Source organism: Bubalus bubalis, chromosome 16 (genome assembly GCF_019923935.1).
Source record: "Bubalus bubalis isolate 160015118507 breed Murrah chromosome 16, NDDB_SH_1, whole genome shotgun sequence".
Lineage (NCBI taxonomy): Eukaryota > Metazoa > Chordata > Mammalia > Artiodactyla > Bovidae > Bubalus > Bubalus bubalis.
Window position 1 is genome coordinate 38,278,607 of NC_059172.1, and position 19,222 is coordinate 38,297,828.

General features: G+C 43.0%; 1 protein-coding gene across 1 annotated transcript; it reads right to left on the reverse strand.

The window, feature by feature from the left end:
* On the reverse strand, positions 1–983 carry LOC102410802 (olfactory receptor 56A4-like). The gene is given in 1 exon segment (XM_025265950.2): positions 1–983. A coding segment is annotated over 1 exon segment (942 nt). The 5' UTR covers positions 947–983; the 3' UTR covers positions 1–4.
* Positions 984–19,222: the final 18,239 nt, after the last annotated feature.

Genomic DNA, 19,222 nt, shown 5'->3' on the forward strand with positions numbered 1-19,222 from the left:
CCCCTTATAACCTCCTGAGCCATTTCTGGATTCCCTGCTTGATCTCCTTGGTTCTCACACCATAAACTATGGGGTTCAGAGCTGGAGGGATGAGGTGGTGCAAGATGTTGAGCAGGATGGGGACATCGGGGGGAATCCTCTTCCTGGCCAGGTTAGTGATGACCAGGACCAGCAGGACTGTGCTGAAGAAGAGGATGAGGATGAAGTGGGAACCACAGGTGCTCAGGGCCTTGGCAGCAGCTCCCTCAGCTTTAATCCTTAGCACAGCTTTCAGGATAAAAGAATAGGAGAGAATGATAAGGATGAGGTCAGAGCCCAGTAGGGTCCAGCCTGCCACAAACTGGTAGAGCCGATTGAAGGTGATGTCATCACAGGAGAGTTTGGACACAGACAGGTTAGTGCAGATGCAGTTCTTGATGATGTTCTCTGCACAGTATCTGAGTCTGGCAGAAAGGATTGGAACAGGGAGAAAAAAGAGGCCATTCCGGGCCACCACAAAGATGGCAGCCCTAGCTACAAATTGGTCAGTGATGATGGAGGGGTATCATAGTGGGTGGCAGATGGCCACATAGCGGTCATAGGCCATGACCATGAATGTGCAGGACTCCATGGCAAGGAAGCAATTCATGATGAACATTTGGAGGAAGCAGCCTGAGAAGCTGATGGACCTGAGGTCAAACCAGAAGATGGCCAGGACCTTGGGGATAACGGTGAGACAGAGTACCATGTCCAGCAGGGAGAGGAGGCTGAGTAGGTAGTACATGGGCTCGTGCAGAGAGGCCTCCAGCCGGATGGTGATCAGGAGGGTGGCGTTGGCCCCCATGGCCAGGACGAAGAGGAGACTGAGGGGCAGGGACAGCCAGTGCTGCCAGCTCTGGTAGTTAGGGAAGCAGATGAGGAGGAATTCAGAGACTGGGGGAGTGGAGTAGTTGCTGTATGATATCATGTAATGTTTTCTGATCACATTGAAAATTCAGTCCTTAAAATGTAAGACAGAATATATTACCCAGAAAGTATGCATTCTAGATATGCTCTTAACCTGTCCCAATGAAGTTTTCAAACCATCATCAATCATTGCTGACATTTAACTGAACAAACTTTATGCTATATTATGCTGAATGTTTATATTCATTAACTCATATCATCCTTTTAAAAGCACTTAAGTGTAATTAATATTGTTATTCTAACTTTGCAGATAATGAAAGTGTACAGATAAAGGGGAGCAAGATAGTTTGATCAGAATTTAAAAGTTAGTATGTGAAGCCAGGACTGAGAACCAAGGAATCTGACTCTAGAGCTCTTTCACAATATTTAGCCTCAATAAGCACAGTTTAATTAAGGTTTTGCTTCCCTCAGAGTTTAGAAGGGACAGCCATACAGAGGGCTCTGTTCAGCTGACCACATGGAAGTCTTAGAAAAGCCCAGCCATTTCTGTACAGTTGGACAGGGACTGACTTCAGGATTCTTTATCTTCGTAAAAGATTAGAGGCAAATATTCCTTGACCCCACCCAAGGAGAATATGTTCTTCCAACCTCAAAGAGGATTTTACTTCAAGGCATAATGTTCATCATTCTCTTACTGGATTATTTGCTGCTATTTCTCTTTGTGAAATTTGAAGAGTGCTTTCTTTGGCTTGAGTCCTTTAGAAAAGACTGTGAATTTCCTATCCTAGTAACAGAGACAGTCAGTATTGAGGGATACCAAGAGGTTATCAGTATTGAGGGATACCAGGAGGTTACCAAAAGTAAAATAGAAAACTAGTTAGTGAGTGAGTTTTAGGCATATTAACTTCAATAGGAATTCATATACCTTGTTAGCAAAATTATCTGTGATTTCTTGTGGCCGGACCCAATGATCCCAGCATTTGGAATCTGTTCTGTAAACTTATCTGCTTTGATTCCATTTGTTTCTTGGATTGGGTACTGTCTTATCCCCCTCACTGCTAAACAGAGATCAGGGTGAACCAAGTACTAAGAAGGCTGACAACAATGAATGCAGGAACAAAGAACAGGAAAGAGCCAGAGAATCATGGCAGGATGAAGGCAGGAGCCCAGGCGGTATATAATCAACATAGTTGAGGTTCTTAATGATGCTTATGAGTACTATCTGACAAGTCTCATGCAGGAGGGTGAAGTGTGTGCAAGGAGGTATCAGACTTTTGCTGTCAGATAAGAATTGGAAAAAGGACTTTCACTTTGAATGTCTCAGACTTCCCAAATGCAGATTTTATCAATATAACCCATACACACACACACATACACACACACACACACACACACACACACACACACACACACAATTTCTACCCATTGTAGGGCTTTTAAGACAAACCAGGATTCTGGGATTAAAACAGCAATAGGGAAAATTATGTATCAACTCTGTCCTGTATTCCCATTTGTGATTAAGAAAATTACCCTATGTGAATCAGAGAAATAAGAAGAATAGTAAACATATCCACCTTTCCTGAAAAGGCTTCTCCTTTCCAATAACTTCAAGTTCTGAATCCTCAGAGTGGCTTGATCTATTTGAACAAATGAGAAAGAGTCAGTGCCTTCTCAGTACTTGGTCTTATCATAAAGCATACAAATGTATAACATGGATTAAGGAAAAACAGTTATCTTCTGAGAGCTTAATTAATAGAGGAAAATTAACCTACCAATACTTACAATACAGTATAGTTGTGGCTCTAGTAAAGATGATCTTACAAACAACTGGAAAGAGAAGTACAGATGAATGAAACAATGTGTTATGCTTGAAATGTGGACCTTAGATGGAAAGGAATTCCAATTCTGGCTTTTATACTCATTGTACCACCCTGACAGCTATTTAAACTCTTTGGTACCTAGTTTTCTCATTTATAAAACAGATAAATGATATTTAGCTTCAGTGTTTTTGGGGGGACAAAAAGGATCATTTCCTGAGATTCTGTTAGCCCAGGGATATGACAAGCTAAGAGCATCAGAACAGGAAACAAAAAGGGATAACATTCACCTGGAGAGAGGAGAGGGTCACTCTTATAGGTAATGGCAAGAGAAGAAACGTCTGCCTAGGTGGACTCAGTAATAAATAATGATGGGGTTTTCTGGGCTGGTAGATCCCAATTTCTTTGGGGAGAGGAAATGGGAGAGAAGAGCGTCAGGAGACAAAGTTTACAGGCATGAAGGAGCATATGCCGCCATTCACAGCCCACCTGGCAATAGGCATTGTCAGGTACATCCTAAGGAATCAACAGAGAATTTGACACAGGGAAGTGCCGTGCTACAGATGGGACAAAGGAGACTTGCACACAAGCCTTTTAGAGAATCCTGAATAGTTCAAAGGAAACATGATCAAGATCTGAACACAGGCATGTAGGTGGAGAAGAAACGATGTATTAGAGGGATGAGGAGGACTCTTGAATTTGGTGTACGAAAAGACGAGATGCAGGGAGACTAGAGTTAAGAACGTCACCAAAAGTCTTTTAAGTGACACGGGAAAGAAATGTCCCTTTCAGACCTCCAATAACACTGATATAGTATAGCAATATACTTTCAGCTCCATCTTATAGTCTCTTTTAAATTCCTTAGTAGCTGGAACCATTTTTTTTCTCTATATATGTATTCTCCTCATTGAAAGTAAGGCCTTTTATTCTAAGAAGTGAGGACTTGTTGGCCATCTAGGGCGTAGATTTGATTGCCAATATTCCAATTCCATTAGTTTTTACTCACAGGCTGATATTTATAAAGGAGTGGCTGCTGTGATTCTTTGTTCCAGGTGCTAACAAAGAAAACATGTTCTCTGACCATTATATATTGAATCTGGAAAGGTCAGATAAGTCTTAAATAACCAAAAATATAATAGGGTATCCAAGCCCAGAAATGGCTGCCTAGAAAAAGGAATGATCATCTTGGCTCACAGATGGATTTAGACTAGGTCGGAAATAAAAATCCTGACCCAGCCAGGCACACAGCCTTGGTCTCCCAGCCATGATATGGGTGAAGGGCTTTGAGCCTAGAGTTGTTTGAAGCCCATATACCTTGTATGGCCACAGGATCTAAGTAGCTTCACAGGATCAACATCTACACTAGGCCCTATTGAAAGCATTCCATCTCCTTTTTATTCCTGGACTCTCCTCCTTTCCTCATTGCCTCCTTCCTCACATTTTCCTGGCCCCAGCTTGGACTTACCACCTCCAGAAGTTTGCACTGCTGCTGCTTCTGGTTGTTGAGGAAAGTACCTGAACTGGCCCTTCCAAAGGCTCTACAGGCCGATTTTACGGGCTCTAGCTTCACTGTGCCCCTTCCATCCTCATTGCTCACAGGGGTTGGTCCCCTTGTCAGACACCTGTACCCCAAGGCCCTGTGGTCTATTTCCCAATAGAGTGTATTAATTCAGCACTGTGAACAGAGTGAGAGAGAGAGAGATCAAAAGCTCTTGGGGAATCTGAATAAAGAAAAAGAAACCCCAAGAAAAGAAGTGTAAGAAAACTGAGGGATGAGAACCTTCTCAGAAAAAAATTTCTATAGTTGCACCTCTGGGGAAAGGACAGAATAAATTACCCTCAGCAACGGTAAGCCTGTGTAGGGAGGTGACAGAGGAGCACCCCCAGCGATCAAAAGAGCAGGGATCTCAGAGGAGCATGGACCACAGGCAACCGTGGGGGCCAGGAAGCACTTTCCATGTGTCCCATCTCATGTGATGGGAGGATCAGTGGTTTGGATCCAAGCAAGTAGCTGGGAGTGGCCCTCTTTACAAGTGGACTCATGTCCAGGATTTCACCTTCATGACTGTTCTTTGTCTGAACTGACACTATGGTTGTAGGAAATGCTACTGTTAACAATACACATCTTATACAGAGCAACACTTAGCATTGCTTTCTTGGGAAAACAAGAGGGATTGCCACCAGTACAGCCACCACTCTGAATTGAAAATCAGACCTAAAAATAGCCTCTCCTGTGAAGGTCTTCATATGCTTCTTAGGAAAGGGACACTCAGGCTAAATGTAGGACCTTGTGCACAGGAATCACAGAGAGGAGTCCAGGTGGAGTCTGGTTCTAGGTCTCACACGCTCCTACACACAACTGCTGGAGAAGGAGATATCAGGGCAGGAAAAAAAAAAAAGGAGCAGAGAAAAAGAGGAGAGGAAGATAGAAAAAAAAAAGGGAAGGGAGAGAAGGAAAGAGATAGAGGGGAGATTATTAAGGAAACATCAGATCAGATCAGATCAGTCACTCAGTCGTGTCCAACTCTTTGCGACCCCATGAATCGCAGCACGCCAGGTCTCCCTGTCCATCACCAACTTCCAGAGTTCACTGAGACTCACGTCCATCGAGTCAGTGATGCCATCCAGCCATCTCATCCTCTGTCGTCCCCTTCTCCTCCTGCCCCCAATCCCTCCCAGCATCAGAGTCCTTTCCAATGAGTCAACTCTTCAAATGACAAAGCTATTAAATGATTGTAGTTAATGTTTTTATGTATACAATTGAATTTACAAAATCATACAGCTAAAAAAATGATTTTGTCCATGCTTGTGAGAAAATGAAACTAAAATATGGCAGGTTTAAATTATCTACCCAATTCATATAGCTAACCATAGCCTAGGCAGGATAATAAAGGTGACTTCCAAATATTAAAATTCAAGTCTCTTTAGAAAAAAGTGAGTGTCAGGAGGTTCTTTCTCAAGAGTATATGGCACATTGATCATTCCACCACTCAGTGAAGAGCAGGAAGAATGAGGCATGGTGATCACTATATCATGTTTATTATTTGGTAAAGTATGCAATCCATTTGGCTAAGGGAAAAAGATTGGTGCAAAAGAAAATCAAAGTTTATGATTCTAAGCAAGGCAGAATTTACCCCAGAGCAGGAAAAAGAAATGAAAAGTTATAGTCTCAAGAATATCTTCTAGCTGATACTAAGTCAGCTGGATAATGTAGTACAGAGCTCTCAGACTTCTCTCAAGTAATCAACATACCTAGGAAGTCAGGGAGCCTGCACCCACCTCACCCGTGAGGAAACAAGACACATGGACCCATAAATGTCCCTCTTTTGGCTCAGTCTGCTGACAAATCAATACTTACTTTTACAGGAGTGATCATAGGTCTTTGGAAACTCAGCCTATTTTTCAAACAGGGCACAGTTCTTAATTCTATTATAAACATCCAAGTAAATGCAACAAATTCAGTGACTTTGTTGAGGAAATCCATCAAGGTCTGTCTTCCCTAGATATAAACACCTCTAGTTCCCCTTCCCAATTAGGTCCCAACAACAGTGTCTCCTGACAGAAAACAAACTACATGAACTCAAAGACTGAGCAGAAAATCATCATTTAATTAAATGTTGAACTCCTGAGGTAACCATGGCAGAGTGGCAAGGAAGGTCTCAGGAGAACATTTAGATGGTCCTGAGTTGGGAGCTGGGTCTGGGGAGGGATTCAGATCTCTGCACCACATCCATTGGACTTCTATCCCTGGCATGCAGCTTACCTATGCTCCACCCAGTGCCTTCTCTTCCTTCCTACTACAGGTGATGGGGATGACAGAAAACCATGGAAGGGATCTAAGTGTGTCCCTCTGGTTCTCTCTCTTATGTCTAAAATAAAACATGGATAATTACTTAATAAATCATCTGGAAGATGCAAACAAGAGGTAGATCATGCTGTAAGGTACACAGTGTCTGAGAGAGACCAGAAGAGCCATAGAAATTTCCGAAGATTCTCCTACCATTTCTCACCTGTCTCATGCCACAGTTGGATTTTTGCTTGGCCATCAATGTATATAAATGATAGTTCAGTTCAGTTCAGTTCAGTTTAGTCGCTTAGTCGTGTCTGATTCTTTGCGACCCCATGGACTGCAACACGTCAGGTTTCCCTGTCCATCACCAACTCCCGAGCTTGCTCAAACTCATGTCCATTGAGTCGGTGATGCCATCCAACCATCTCATCCTCTGTCATTCCCTTCTCCTCCCGCCTTCAATCTTTCCCAGCATTTGGGTCTTTTCAAATGAGTCAGTTCTTCACATCAAGGGGCCAAAATATTGGAGTTTCAGCTTCAGCATCAGTCCTTCCAATGAATATTCAGGACTGATTTCCTGTAGGATGGACTGGTTGGATCTCCTTGCAGTCCAAGGGACTCTCAAGAGTCTTCTCCAACACCACAGTTCAAAAGCATCAATTCTTTGGCACTCAGCTTTTTTTATAGTTCAACTCTCACATCCATACATGACTACTGGAAAAACCATAGCTTGACTAGATGGACCTTTGTCAGGAAAGTAATGTCTCTGCTTGTTAATATGCTGTCTAGGTTGGTCATAACTTTTCTTCCAAGGTGCAAGCATTCTTCAATTTCATGGCTGCAGTCAACATCTTCAGTGATTTTGGAGCCCAAAAAAATAAAGTCTGTCACTGTTTCCCCATCTATCTGCCAGGAAGTGATGGGACCAGATGCCATGATCTTAGTTTTCTGAATGTTGAGTTTTAAGCCAACTTTTTCACTCTCCTCTTTCACTTTCATCAGATCAGATCAGATCAGTCACTCAGTCATGTCTGACTCTTTGCGACCCCATGAATCGCAGCACGCCAGGCCTCCCTGTCCATCACCAACTCCCGGAGTTCACTCAGACTCACGTCCATCGAGTCAGTGATGCCATCCAGCCATCTCATCCTCTGTCGTCCCCTTCTCCTCCTGCCCCCAATCCCTCCCAGCATCACAGTCTTTTCCAATGAATCAACTCTTTGCATGAGGTGGCCAAAGTACTGGAGTTTCAGCTTTAGCATCATTCCTTCCAAAGAAATCCCAGGGCTGATCTCCTTCAGAATGGACTGGTTGGATCTCCTTGCAGTCCAAGGGACTCTCAAGAGTCTTCTCCAACACCACAGTTCAAAAGCATCAATTCTTTGGCACTCAGCTTTTTTTATAGTTCAACTCTCACATCCATACATGACTACTGGAAAAACCATAGCTTGACTAGATGGACCTTTGTCAGGAAAGTAATGTCTCTGCTTGTTAATATGCTGTCTAGGTTGGTCATAACTTTTCTTCCAAGGTGCAAGCATTCTTCAATTTCATGGCTGCAGTCAACATCTTCAGTGATTTTGGAGCCCAAAAAAATAAAGTCTGTCACTGTTTCCCCATCTATCTGCCAGGAAGTGATGGGACCAGATGCCATGATCTTAGTTTTCTGAATGTTGAGTTTTAAGCCAACTTTTTCACTCTCCTCTTTCACTTTCATCAGATCAGATCAGATCAGTCACTCAGTCATGTCTGACTCTTTGCGACCCCATGAATCGCAGCACGCCAGGCCTCCCTGTCCATCACCAACTCCCGGAGTTCACTCAGACTCACGTCCATCGAGTCAGTGATGCCATCCAGCCATCTCATCCTCTGTCGTCCCCTTCTCCTCCTGCCCCCAATCCCTCCCAGCATCACAGTCTTTTCCAATGAATCAACTCTTTGCATGAGGTGGTCAAAGTACTGGAGTTTCAGCTTTAGCATCATTCCTTCCAAAGAAATCCCAGGGCTGATCTCCTTCAGAATGGACTGGTTGGATCTCCTTGCAGTCCAAGGGACTCTCAAGAGTCTTCTCCAACACCACAGTTCAAAAGCATCAATTCTTCGGCGCTCAGCCTTCTTCACAGTCCAACTCTCACATCCATACATGACCACAGGAAAAACCATAGTCTTGACTAGACAAACCTTTGTTGGCAAAGTAATGTCTCTGCTTTTGAATATGCTATCTAGGTTGGTCATCACTTTCCTTCTAAGGAGTAAGTGTCTTTTAATTTCATGGCTGCAGTTACCATCTGCAGTGATTTTGGAGCCCAGAAAAATAAAGTCTGACACTGTTTCCACTGTTTCCTCATCTATTTCCCATGAAGTGGTGGGACCGGATGCCATGATCTTCATTTTCTGAATGTTGAGCTTTAAGCCAACTTTTTCACTCTCCACTTTCACTTTCATCAAGAGGCTTTTTAGTTCCTCTTCACTTTCTGCCATAAGGGTGGTGTCATCTCCATATCTGAGGTTATTGAGATTTCTCCCGGTCAAGAGGCTCTTTAGTTCTTCACTTTTTGTTTCGGCAGCTGTCAGGTTATCCTGATGCTTTTGAACTGTGATGTTGGATAAGACTCTTGAGAGTCCCTTGGACTGCAAGGAGCTCAAACCAGTCAATCCTACAGGAAATCAGTCTTGAATATTCACTGGAAAGACCATTGCTTAAGCTGAAGCTCCAATACTTTGGCCACCTGATGTGAAGAACCAACTCATTGGAAAAGACCCTGATGCTGGGAAAGATTGAAGGCGAAGAAGGGAACAACAGGGGATGAGATGGTCAGATGACATCACAGACTCTACGGACATGAGTTTGAGTAAGCTCCGAGAGTTGGTGAAAGACAGGGAAGCGTGGCATGCTATGGTCCATGGGGTTGCAAAAGGTCAGACATGACTGAGCAACTGAACTGAACTGAGTAGCAAAGACTCATAGAAACCACCACCGAAAAGAGACTAGATGGTGTGAATAGCTGTCCTCTCAAGACTGATAGTCTTAGATAGACACAATTATGCAGAAAAGGAGTGTCATGGGAAAAAAGGAAATAAAGAAAAGAAAGAAAAATGTTACATTATGCCAAAGAAAATTCTTATGTGTTTTGTGATGCTATTGGCTAAAAATGTCTGGGGTGTGTGTTTAATTGCCAAGTGGTGTCTGACCCTTCTCAATCCCATGGACTGCAGTCTGCCAGGCTCTTCTGTCCATGGGATTTCCCAGGCATTCTTGGGAGTCAGTTGCCAATTTCTTCTCCAGGGGATCTTCCCAACTCAGGGGTCAAACCCACATCTCTGGAATTATGGGTTCCTATTCCGAAGAATTGATGCCTTTGAACTGTGGTGTTGGAGAAGACTCTTGAGAGTCCCTTGGACTGCAAGGAGATGCAACCAGTCCATTCTGAAGGAGATCAGCCCTGAGATTTCTTTGGAAGGAATGATGCTAAAGCTGAAACTCCAGTACTTTGGCCACCTCATGCGAAGAGTTGACTCATTGGAAAAGACTGTGATGCTGGGAGGGATTGGGGGCAGGAGGAGAAGGGGACGACAGAGGATGAGATGGCTGGATAGCATCACTGACTCGATGGATGTGAGTCTGGGTGAACTCCGGGAGTTGGTGATGGACAGGGAGGCCTGGCATGCTGCAATTCATGGGGTCGCAAAGAGTCGGACACGACTGAGTGACTGAACTGAACTGAACTGATTCCTTGCAGGAAACCCCCAGAGATATTTTCCCAACCAGAGCCAAGGCTGAGGCTGAATGAATCTTTGTAGTTCTTACTATGATTACAAGATACCCCTCAGCCACAAACATCAAGAAACTTTGGGAAAATAAGGTTTATTCCTCACACGTCCTATAGGGTAAAGAGTATACCTGAGCCACACAAGAAGGTCAGGGGTACAGAAGAGGGAGAGACAGAGAATGGACCTGAGGTTGCAAAATGGACTTGAGGCTTTTACTGGGGTCAAGGGTGAGGTCCCAAGGTTTCACAGTTTCACTCTTTCTTGGTGAATTAAAACAAAAGAAAGAGAATTAAAGTACAAGAAAAGAAAAGCAGGGACAATCAGCAGATCATTCATTTACAGGACCAGAGCTTTCTAAAATTTCACAGGCTGATATCCTGGTTCTTTACCTAGTCATGTCACTGGCGATATGTTTATTTGAGATGAATGTTTTTATTTTTTAATTAATTTTTATTGGAATATACATAGGTGATTTACAATGCTGTGTTAGTTTCTGCTGTGCAGCAAAGTGAATCAGTTTATGTGTGTGTGTATATATATATATATACACACACACACACACACACACACACATACACACACACACACATATCCACTTTTTTAAAAAATTGCTTTTCCCATATTGGTCATCACAGAGTATTGAGTAGATTTCCCTGTGCTGTAGTAGGTCCTTTAAGTTATGTATTTTACATATGCGGTGTTTAGTCACTCAGTCGTGTCTGACTCTTTGCGACCCCATGGACTGTAGCCCACTAGGCTCCTTGTCCATGGGATTCTCCAGGCAAGAATACTGGAGTGGGTTGCCATTTCCTTCTCCAGGGGATCTTCCCAACCCAGGGATCAAACCCACATCTCCTGCATTGCAGATAGATTCTTTACCATCTGACCACCAAGGAAGCCCATTTTACATATAGCACTGTGTATATGTCAGTCCTGATTTCAGATGTGCACAGCAGTGAACATCAACTTACAGCAAGCAGTAGTGAGCAGTAGTTAGAAGCAAGGTCTTAGTTTCCCAGACCAGGAGTCCTAATTACTGAACCACATGGGGCCAGCAGTTAGAGCCAGGATCCCTAGTCTTTGCCTGCCTCATCAAGAACAAATTTAGGAGAGGAGGCAGAAGGTAAAGTAAAAAGTTTGTTGAAAAGTACTTGCAGAAAGGGGCACAGACGAGCTCAGAGAGAGAGTCGCTCCTTTGGGAAATTTTAATCCTTTTTAAGGGGGCAGTTTTCTGGGTCTTTGTCCTCTTTGAAGCCAATCATCTTGCTTTGTCCCCTGCCCATGTTAATCTGTTTCAGGACCCTCCCCTGGGGTGAGCATGCACACCTTTACCAAAATGGATCTCAAAGTGAAGGCTTCTGGGAAGAGCAAGACTCATTACGGCCTGGAATTATTCTCTGACTTTTGACTCCAGGGAGCCTTTCTGCACATGTATAGTGTCTCCCTTGTCCCAAAAGAGAAGGAAGGGGAGATCCCTCAATCCTTTACTCAGACAGAGTTTTTGCCTCTCTTTGTCCTTGCCTTGATTATTCCCTTGACATGTTTACAGGAGACAAAGACTGGCTATTTACCCTGTTTCTGTGTTACTTCCATTTTGGAGAACAAATGGGAGGCTTGCTCATTGTAAATTTCTCAACTGGAGCCCACCTATCTGTTGCCTCAGGAAATGCAAAAGGAGTCTGGCTGATGATGTTCAACTTGGAGCCTCTCTACCTCCTATCTCAATCCCAGTCTCTCAGTTTATCCCTACCCCCACTTTCCCCCTTGGTAATCATATGGTTGTTCTATATTTAGTTTATAAAATAACCTCCATAATGTTCTCCATAAAGGCTATACCAATTTACATTCCTACCAACAGTATAGAAGGGTTTATTTTTCTCCACACCCTCTCCAGCACTGATTGTTTGTAAATTTTTGATAATGGCCATTCTGACCACTCTGAGGTAATATCTTATTTTTGTTTTATTTGAAGGAGATGAATATTTTTAAAGCATATGCTTCAGCAATCAAAAGCCCAATGCCAGGCACTTACATTATAATCAAAAAAGCTACCTGTCAGGTGCTTACACTACAGTGTGATTCTAGCATCTGGAATTGACCTATTACTAACATATCAGAGGGCTTCCCTGGGTAGCTCAGCTGGTAAAGAACCCTCCTGCAATGTAGGAGACCCCGGTTCGATTCCTGGGTTGGGAAGTTCCCCCAGAGAAGTCACAGGCTACCCATTCCAGTACTCTTGGGCTTCCCTGGTGGCTCAGTGGATAAAGAATTTGCCTGCAGTGCAGGAGACCTGAGTTCCATCCTTGGGTTGGGAAGATCCTCTGGAGGAGGATGTGGCAACCCACTCCAGTATTCTTGCCTGGAGAATCCCCATGGACAGAGGAACCTGGCGAGCTACAGTCCATGGAGTCGCAAAGAGTCAGACACAACTTAGCAACTCAGCATATACATTTCCCAATATAGGCTTCCCAAGTGACTCAGTGGTAAAGAATCTGCCTGCAGTGCAGGAGACGCTGGTTCAATCCCTGGGTCGGGAAGATCCCCTAGAGAAGGAATTGACTACCCACTCCCATATTTTTGCCTGGGAAATCCTATGGACAGAGGAGCCTGGTGGGCTACAGTCCATGGGGTCGTAAAAGAGTCAGACAAGACTTAGTGACCAAAACAAACAACATTTAGAAAACAATTGCTGTAAATGAGCTTGGCTTTTAGAGAAAGCTTTTGGTAAACAATTAAAATAGTTGTTGACCCTAATATTTTATGAGCAGGGAACAGGCTACAAATACAGTACCTCCGAAAGAAGTCACATGCTCCAATGCCTGCTTCATTTAATGTCACTGGGGACAACCCCCCCAAAAAAGAACAAGGGGACATAGAAAACAATGGTCAGGAGATCCTCTCCCAAAGAACATAACCAGTATCTAGTTAGGGATCTTCCCCAGCTGTCAGGAGATTAAGATGTGATGCCTGCCCCAAAGCATTCCAGCATTACCATTGACAAGTTTCTGTGAAATGTACCCCATGCTTCACTTTCAACTTAGACTCTTAATGGCTAGTACCCAGTTTCTGCTCCACCATTAAATATGTGATGAAAGAATGAAGATGATGGTCCAAGAGGAGCCACATCAGGACTGATGAAGAAGACCACACATTCCTGGTGATCTTGGACTCTGTGCTGCCTTCAGTGACTAAATGAGAGTTTGGGTAGCCTCACTTGGGAAGAGTCAAGTATGTGTTACATGTGAGAGTCTCTCATATCATTTCTCTTAAGAAAAATATTTAGTTACCCGGCCTTTCCTCTAGGCAGCTAGATTTATGTGAGGATTCTGGCCAACACAATGGTAAAGAAAATGATGTAAATCTCTCCCAGATTGGCCCCTAAAATATCCCACAAGATTCTGCACACTGTCTCCCTTCATTGTGTGACACATTCATGCTCAGTCATTCAGTCGTGTCCAACACTGGGCGATCACATGGACTGTAGCCCACCAGGCTCCTCTGTCCATGGGGATTCTCCAGGCAAGAATACTGGAGTGGGTTGCCATTTCCTTCTCCAGGGGATCTTCCCGACCCAGGGATCTAACCCACTGCTCTTGTGTCTCCTGCATTGGCAGGTGGATTCTTTATCACTGAGCCACCTGGTAAGCCTCAGTGTGTGAAAGTCAGATGCAGAAGGATCTGTGAAAGTCTGTAAGGCCCTATAATGCAGAATACCCAAATATGACAGAAGCATGGGTCTACATTTTGCACCTAATATCTCTTTCCTTTGTTGTTGTTGTTCAGTCGCTAAGTCATGTCCAACTCTTTGTGACCCTATGAACTGCAGCACACCAGGCTTCCTTGTCCTACAGTATCTCCCAGAGCTTCTCTAACTCATGTGCATTGAGTCAGTGATGCCATCCAACCATCTCTTCCTCTGTTGTCCTTTCATGTCTAAATGACAACATGAAGCAAAGCCCCCATGCACTGAAATCAGGGTGTGAATGAGAAGTAAACATATTGTGTTAAGTTCTTGTGGTATTTTTACTGCAGTAACTAACTTTATGGGCATTTATTAATTCAATATATCATGGATTTTGATGTGCACTGCCTCTGCTATCTATAATTTAGAACATGAAAAACTTCAGAAAACCCTACAACTATCTAATTAAAGTAGAAAAAAATGTAGATCAATCCCTAGACAGTGTAATAAGAAAACTAGATTAAGTAGCAAATATGCCTAATTTCTCTCTCTTCACTCTTGTGCCTGGTAGTTGAGTGACCATTAGTATTTTATCTTTTAACTCAGTTGTCTCTCCTGCAAATTTTCAAAAATGATAATTCATGGTATTTTGACCAAAATCTCTCTGAAAGTAGTTTACCTCTTGGTAACCATCTATGCTAATCACTACTGTGCTAATTACACATGAAGCACTCAAGAACTACTTTTTGGTTGTATAGATGAAGAAATGGGGAAAAAGTTACTATTTCATATAGTCCTTAGCAAAATACACCTAATTTAGAATCTTATTAAATATTATGATTCAATATACCCTTATCGATGTTGTAGTGGAAAGGAAAAGAGAAGAATGAATTTTTTTTCTTTCCCTTTCCTAAGAACAGAAAAGATAAACAGAACAGTGAGTAGGCCTGAACATTCGAAGGTTTTTTTTTTTACTTTAACTCCTTCAAACTCTGCATGTCTGTAACTCAGTTTGCTTTTCTGCTCCCTTAACTCTGCAAGAGCTACATTTTGCACCTAATATCTCTTTTCCTTGTTGTTGTTGTTCAGTTGCTAAGTCATGTTCAACTCTTTGTGACCCTATGAACTGCTTCCTTGTCCTACAGTATCTCCCAGAGCTTCTCTAACTCATGTCCATTGAATCAGTGATGACATCCAACCATCTCTTCCTCTGTTACCCCTTCTCCTCCTGCCCTCAAACTTGCCCAGCATCAGAGTCTTTTCCAATGAGTTGGCTCATCACATCAGGTGGCCAAATTATTGGAGCTTCAGCTCCAGCATCAGTCCCTCTAGTAAATATTCATGGTTGATTTCCTTTAGGATTGACTGGCTTGGTATCCTTGCTGTCCAAGGGACTCTCAAGAGCCGTCTCCAGCACCACAATTTGAAAGCATCAGTTCTTCAGTGCTCGGCTTTCTTTATGGTCCAGCTCTCACATCCATACATAACTACTGGAAAAACCATAGCTTTGACTCTGCAGACCTTTATCAGCAGAGATGTCTCTGCTTTTTAGTACACTGTCTAGGTTAGACATACTTTTTCTTTCAAGGAGCAAGCATCCTTTAATTTCCCCTTGTAGTTCTTCTATTTTGCATATCAGAAAGAAGGCTGCCGAGCTACTGAACTGCCCGACTCAATAACTGGGTTTCTGACTCCAGCCTATGACTATTTTTGAAACAATGCAAGAAGGAGACATGATCCTAACACTTTTGTTCTTCATCACTGACTCTTGACTGCAAGCCCTCATCTTATATAAGCCCCTAGACTTCTCATGGAGAGGGGGCACAGTTCCTGAGGCACGAGCCTACCCTGTTCCCCTCTTGGCAGACTAAAAATTAAAGCCACCTTTCTATTTCCTCCAAACTCAGTCTCCATATTTTTTATTTGACTTCAGTGGGCAGAGACAGCCAAGATGTAAGCCAGCAACGTGAATATCTGATTCATGTGATTGATTTGATATTGTTATTAAATGTCACTGAAAAATAAAGGAAACCAGATTGTAAATTATTATATCATTTTATTTTCTAATCTTTCAACCCCCCCACCCCCACAGGCTTCTGAGCAGGAAGTACAGTATTTTTGTCTCAAATCTACCCTAGCCCTCCCGCTGAGTATTGGAGATCCCAGGAATTTTTCAGAGTTGTCAGTTTCCTTTTAAGAATGAGAAGAGGTTGAGAATCAAATTCACTCCAATATTGCTATTCCTACTTATAGCCACAGGGGGGCACCGTTGACATGTCAACAAGGAAGCATTTCTTTACTCCTTGCAGTAAGGCTATCCTGTTTAGACTCCCGGCTGCACAGTCTTTATGTCCCACAGTCCGCCTTTGAGGTCATATCTTTCATGGTTAACACCCACATGCTCAGAGTACACACCGAACACACTGAACACACTACAGTATCAAATGGCTATGTGCTAAGAGGCTCCCAAACTCCACTTTATGATCTGTGGAAATGTAGTTTTGCTCCCTTAACAATGTTTAGGTCTTTGTTTTGAACATTGATCACCAGCATAGACTCTCTTTCCTCCAGATAATTTAATTCCAGGAAACTTGTTGCTTTCTCTTGCCGCTGAATCTTGATTTAAATCTGCCCTGTTCCTAGAGAGCGGTGTTCAGCGGTTTCAGATCTTTCTCAAAAGACTCTGTGTTCCTCATATAAGTGTGACTAATCTGAGTGGCCTTGACAGATCAACTTTCTCCCCCTCCTCTTGTTCTTTGTACACCCCCTTCTAGTACAACTGGACCGCAATTAGCAAAGTGACTCTTCACAGACCTTCTCAAGTAAACTGAAAAAAAAAAATCTATATCCCTCCATTTTATTTTTTTTCCTCTCAGTTTTATTGAGATATAATTGACATATAGCACTGTATAAGTTGAAGGCACACAGCAATGACTTGACTTACATATACTGTGAAATGATTACTACAAAATTTTAGTTAACATCCAACATCTCATATAGATAGCCAAAAAAATGAAAAACAATTTTTCTTTGCGATGAGAACTTTTAGGATTCGTTTTCTGAGCAGCTTTCAAATACAACACAGAGCAGTATTAACTATAGTCGTCACGTTGTACGTTGCACCTCCAATACTTATTTATAACTGGAAGTTTGGACATTGATACCCCACCAATTTAAAACTCCTTTAGTTTATGCCACTTCATTCTATCCACTCAAGACAGCACTCAAAGATTTCAACTAAGTACCTTTGCGATGCTATGATTACTTTACAGCTGAGTTGTGTCTGCCTTTCAAGATCAGGCTCTTTGAGTTACCCTGTTCCTCCATTCTCTTTATCTACACGTAGATTCACCCCAAAGCCTGTCTTGGTACCACTGTGTCTTGTTCACTGAACCACTTGCACTGGGCTTGACAGTTCTGAGAAACTATGGTCCTCTTAACCTTAATCATCTACAAAAGACTCTTATGAAAATTAAATATTATCATGCATAAAAACTGGAATATTGCAAGCATTCAAAATATTTGAGCTTTTAATTTCATTAATATTACTATAATTATCATATTAGGCAAGAGGTGTTGAAGTTGGCCCTTCTGTCTTCTGAGAAACAGTAGGAGATGATGGTGGAAAATATTATTTGGGCAGCCATGAGATAGAAGTCCTATCAAAGAATTCCTTTTTAAAAAATGACAAATACTGAATCACATCTGTGGCTCTGACTTGAGAAAATGAGAGCCAGGTCTGGGGGTATGAAGAGCACTATCTTGCAGAGATGTCATTTTTCCTTTTAGACTATTATTAAGTGTGGCTTTCTTTGGAAGAATCTGCCCCTGGAGCCCTTATCAGCATTGACTTGCAGTTATTTTTATCCCCATAGGGTAGAGCAGTGGATCTCCATTCCCGTTACCAGCTTAATATCAAATTCTTTCATGACTTTGAAAGCTACCCCTACAGCATCACGTCACATCTCTTCACCTGTCTGCCCTGTAGGACTTGACTCTGTCTCCAGCCCACCGGGTGGTATCCTATACTGCAGGAACTGTATAATTGTCCTTCACATGGTCCTAAGTTTTCAGACTCAAACATTTGGAGCTGTGCCAGTAATTACCTCTTGTCACTCAGAGCTACACCCTCCCATCCAAACATCTTGTGATGCTGGGGCTTAGACTCAAGGACTCTGGGTCAGCTGGATCCCTCTCAGTTTTTACCTACAGAGAGCAACACACAAAGACTGGACGGTGGAGGCGGTGGGGGGTGAGGTGGGATACTTGTCCCTTCCCCTTTCATCAGTATCCCTCAGCAATGACTCTTCATTCTGGCATTGAAACTGGTTTTAGCTTCCAGGATTGGTTGGTTGGTTGCTTTGGATTTTGTTTGGGTTAGAGTTTCAGAATTCCCAGAATCAAGTCAGCCTCTCTAAACTCCCTCAGAGATACCAGCATCAGGATAGAGTCCTTGCTCAGAGGTCTCTGTCCCAGCTCTAAGGGCACCTCCGCAGAGCCCTTGTGACACCAGTAACCAGTCAGAGGCTGCTCCCCTCCTCAGAGCTGTGAAACCCAGTTCAGCAAGCCCACCGCCAACCTGCTAGCTCCTAATGACCCAACAATTCCCAAGTATAAGGTTCTTCCCTCAGGTACTATCCCTGTGTTACTCCAGCATCCTCTCCCTCTTTTTTCCTTTTTTTTTTTTTTTTAATTTTCATGTGTCCAATACTTCTTTAATCAAGTGCTTACTTTAAATTCTCTAAAAGTAATCTGTGAGATTTATTTTCTCCTGAATGGATCCACTTTTATCCACAAATGTGACACTTCGCTCTGTCTTTTCACCTTCAACTAGAGCTATTGAGATTAATCAACAAATAAGACCTGCCTTTCAATTCACTGCATGTGCCACTTAAACCCATGGGGACGTGGCCAACTTACTGTCCTGATTCCCTAATTTCTTACTCCGTTGGTATCCACTCTCCCCCCACCTCAAACTGTTTCCTCATTCTCTAGACTCCCTGAGGGCAGTGAGGCTGTTGAGGATATAGTAAGAGGTTGCTGCTGCTGCTAAGTCGCTTCAGTCGTGTCCGACTCTGTGCGACCCCATAAGTGGCAGCCCACCAGGCTCCCCCGTCCCAGGGATTCTCCAGGCAAGAACACTGGAGTGGGTTGCCATTTCCTTCTCCAATGCATGAAAGTGAAAAGTGAAAGTGAAGTCGCTCAGTCGTGCCCGACTCTTAGCGACCCCATGGACTGCAGCCCACCAGGCTCCTCCATCCACGGGATTTTCCAGGC